At 30.0% G+C, this 4,291-nt stretch overlaps 1 protein-coding gene across 1 annotated transcript; it reads left to right on the plus strand.

The window, feature by feature from the left end:
- The first annotated feature begins 2,347 nt into the window (after positions 1 to 2,347).
- On the plus strand, positions 2,348 to 3,121 carry LOC139876211 (uncharacterized). Its single transcript, XM_071863500.1, has one exon. It carries the CDS (start codon positions 2,348 to 2,350, stop codon positions 3,119 to 3,121), a length of 774 nt encoding a protein of 257 aa, XP_071719601.1.
- Positions 3,122 to 4,291: the final 1,170 nt, after the last annotated feature.

The following is a 4,291-nucleotide window of genomic DNA, read 5'->3' on the forward strand; positions in this document are numbered from 1 at the left end:
AATCAATATAAATATATATAAAGTAATACCTGCACACCATACATGCATTATCCATTGTTCCAACATTTTTGGGTAATTCACCTTGAACAACAAAAGATGATCAATGTTAAGCTGTATATCCTTAAAAACCTCACGTTCACGCAACCTTTCTTGCACGTTATTCATGTTGGCATACAGAATCACATGTGATTGAACAAAAATAAAATTTCGAATAAAAAAAAGTTTGAAAAAAAAAATTAAATTTTTTTTTTTTTTTTTGCAAAAAAAATTTAATTTTTTTTTTCAATCACATGTGATTATCACGCCACGTGTCGCATTCTGATTGGTCCCTTGAATCTTAACTTAAAAGTTGGTTTCATTTGAATATTTCTCTTACGTTTCAATAGCAAATAAGCAAAACAAGCTTACTCACTTCAATACCTATGGTATCATTTATTTAATTCTACATAATGTATGTTGCCTTAACCTATTAATATTATGATTTTTTATTTAATACGTACACCTTATATTGTAAGACTTTAATGATTAACTTATTAATCATCTACTTAATCTTAGTCTTAATAGTATCTCATGAGATTCTTGACATGCGTCTAATAATTATTAGTCTTGATGGGAGACTATTGAGTTGTATTCTCCTTAATGTTTGAAATTGATCCCTAACCTTAACCTCTTCTATAAATAGGGGCTCATGTCTCACCCCATAATTATCAATAACAACACATAACTATCACTCAATATTCCATCATTAAAGCAAAGGTATCAAGTAGAAGATCAACATCCTTATTTGTTACTATGTCATCTTCATCTCTTAACTCATGTAAGTATCATCTTGTTAATCGATTTATTCTTATAAATTACATGATGATCATGTTATGTTTAACATGTGGTATCAGAACAAATTGTTATCATATATATTAGACCCGAATTGTGTTTATGATAAATAAAAAAAATCATGATTAATTGTTAAAATCTTGAATTGTATGAATACTCAGATAGTTATATGATGATCCATAGATTAACGCTTCATGTAAATTCATTATTTGTTGCCAAAATGATTATGGTATACGTACAATTGTTTAACATGTTAATAACACTCATAAGGTTGTAGCACATATCCACATAGTGTAATGTTTATGTGGCTAATTTAATTTATAAAAAAAAAAAAAACATGACGAGGATTAAATTTTTTTTTTATATATTTGTTTGACTATATAAATGGATATATGAGACGTAATAATCTTAGTTTTAAATTACCTTATGGAATTGAAAGAAAACGTTTTCTTATTATTTATAATGATTCCGTTTTATTTCTTTATGATGTATATAAATATATGTTCTATTGACATTGTTGTGATATGTTTATGTATTTCAGTATGATGGATTGTCAGTACTTTTTTGTTTTATCGTATTTTGATAAATCGAGCATGCTTACTGTTACATTACAATTATTAAGTATTTACCATCTTAAATGGTCATTTACTCATGATTTTTAATGACTAATAAGTTACTAATATGATGAAATAATATGACTTGTTTGAATGTCATGATATAAGATGCTAAACGTATTATACATGTTAGATAATGAGTGTATTCCGTTTTGATAACTAACGTGCTTAATGTTACTTACAATTATACACTTTTTGTGTTCATGATGATTAAGACATTTCTATTGTCACACTTATGTTATAAGCTTATTGTTTTATGTATAGTCAAAGAATCATTATTTTATGTAAACTTACTTTTCACGAAAAATGACTTGATAGACGGGTCTAGAAAATTTCTACTTTGACTTGGTTATTAGATTTTCTGAACGGTCATTGTATGAGGTTTGTTTATCTAAAGGGCATTATGAAACATGTTTATACATATTTTTTAACATGTTTAATTGACTAACTAGTTATTAAGATTCGTTGGCGGCCCAACGGAAGACTACTAAATAAAATAATTACGTGAATGAACAGTCATATTATGTTACGTTTGATGTTCACAGATTGTGAGATAGCCCAACGGTGACTCTCAATTTTGTAATATCATACGGTATTTGGCAAATTAGTTATAATTAGTTTATTTATATTTTTGCAAACAGTGATATATTTGTAGACTAATTTTGCATTATTTAATAAAGAAGTGTGTATTATTGATGGAACCAACGAGAAGTCAATAATTTCACCCAACTTCTTTGAGAAACTTAAACTTGTGTTGTGATTAAATTTATGTATACCAACTTTTGCCATATACAACAACAACAACAACTTTTACCCTATAGTTGGTGTTATTATTATTATTATCACTATTATTATTATGTCACTAATATAGTCTTATTTTATAAATTTATTTATGATGTACCATGGAATTTATTATAGTCCTTAATGAGCATAATACTGAGTATGAGCATTGTAATTCAGCTTTGACACCCACTGCTATTGTAAACTGTATTTCTAACATAGAACACTTGAATGAGACTAATTTTACATCGTGGAAAGATCAAATTAAGATTTCTCTCAGCATAACTGATTTGGACTATGCTTTAAGATTTAATCAACTCGCACCTCTTACCGACGAAAGTACGGTTGAACAAAAGAGGACTTATTATATATGGGAAAGTTCAAATTGCATGTCCCTAATGATAATGAAGAATTCTATATCACCCGCTATTCGAGGAGTCATTCCTAACTCCGAAAATGCTAAGGAATTCTTAAAATTTGTCGAAGAACAATTCAAGGGCTCGTCTAAGTCACATGCGAGTACCCTTATTCTTAAGATGCTTACTATGAAGTATGATGATGTTAGTGGAGTACGTGAGCATATCATGATGATGAATGACATGGCCTCAAAACTAAAGGGCATGGACATGGAAATATCTAAAGGTTTTCTCGTTCATTTCAATTGGACATCCCTTCCATCTCAGTTTGGTCCTTTTAAGATCAACTATAACACTCAAAAGGAGAAATGGAAAATGAGCAAGCTGATTGCCATGTGTGTTCAAGAAGAGGAAAGGTTGAAAATTGAAAAACCCAATGTTGCTCACCTCACCACCGCTAAGAATACTCGCAAGAAAGTTTTCAAAAGTAACAAAGGTTCACAATGGGAGAAAGGAAGTTCCGCAAAACAATTTCATTAAAGGCAAGTGCAAGTAAGGGAAGGAAATGGGTCTAAAATGTAAGTTTTGTAAGAAACATGGATACATTTAATGAGAATGCCCAAAGATTCAAGAATGGTTAGAGAAGAAAGGTCTGTATATATCCTATATTACTTATCATGAGTTTTTTTCAATTAATGTTCTCTCTAATACTTGGTGGGCTGATAGTGGTGCTATGATTCATGTTATTAACTCATTGCAGGGATTCCTTTCAAAGAAGAAGCTACAAATGGGGGAAAGAATCACTAAAGTCGGTACCGAAGATGAATTACATGTTGAAGCTATTGGGACTCTCTTATTAGTTTTAGAGGGTGGTTTCAATTTGTACTTAAATAATACACTTTATGTTCCATTAATGACTTGGAACCTTATTTATGTTTCTAAACTTGATCGTTTTGGTTATGATTTTAAATTTGGACATAATTGTTTGGAAGTGTATTTTGATTCTCATATTATCAGTACTGGTTCATTAGAAAATTACCTCTATAAGCTTCATTTAGATAACAACTTTGTGGAATCCCTATTGACCATGGACGTAAATGTAATCACCAATAGAAAAAGGAAAAAACTAGAAAATGAAAATTTCTCAAGATTATGGCATAAACGTTTAGGTCACATATCAAAAGACAGAATGCAACGTCTAACTAAAGAAGAAATTCTTCCTACTCTAGATTTTTCTGATTATAGCCAATGTATTGAATGTGTTAAGGGGAAATTTGTGAAAACTAATAAGAAAGGGTCCATAAGAAGTAAATAACTTCTTGAAATTATTCATTCGAACATTTGCGGACCTTTTATCACTGATATAGGAGGACATAAGTATTTAGTCACTTTCATTGATGATTATTCTCGTTATACTTATGTTTACTTGATCAAAGAAAAGTCTGAATCTCTTGATGTTTTCAAAATCTATAAGGCTGAAGTTGAATATCAACTTAAAAGCAAGATTAAAATTGTGAGATCAAATAGGGGTAGAGAGTATTATGGTAAACATTCCGATGTTGGACAAAGCCTCGGTCCATTTGCCTTATTTTTTCATGAACATGGAGTTATAAATCAATTTACTATGCCAGGAACAGCGCAACAAATTGGTGTTGCTGAAAGGCGTAACCGAACCCTTATGGATATGGTTCGAAGTATGATATGTAATTC

Source organism: Rutidosis leptorrhynchoides, chromosome 11 (genome assembly GCF_046630445.1).
Source record: "Rutidosis leptorrhynchoides isolate AG116_Rl617_1_P2 chromosome 11, CSIRO_AGI_Rlap_v1, whole genome shotgun sequence".
NCBI classification, from domain to species: domain Eukaryota; kingdom Viridiplantae; phylum Streptophyta; class Magnoliopsida; order Asterales; family Asteraceae; genus Rutidosis; species Rutidosis leptorrhynchoides.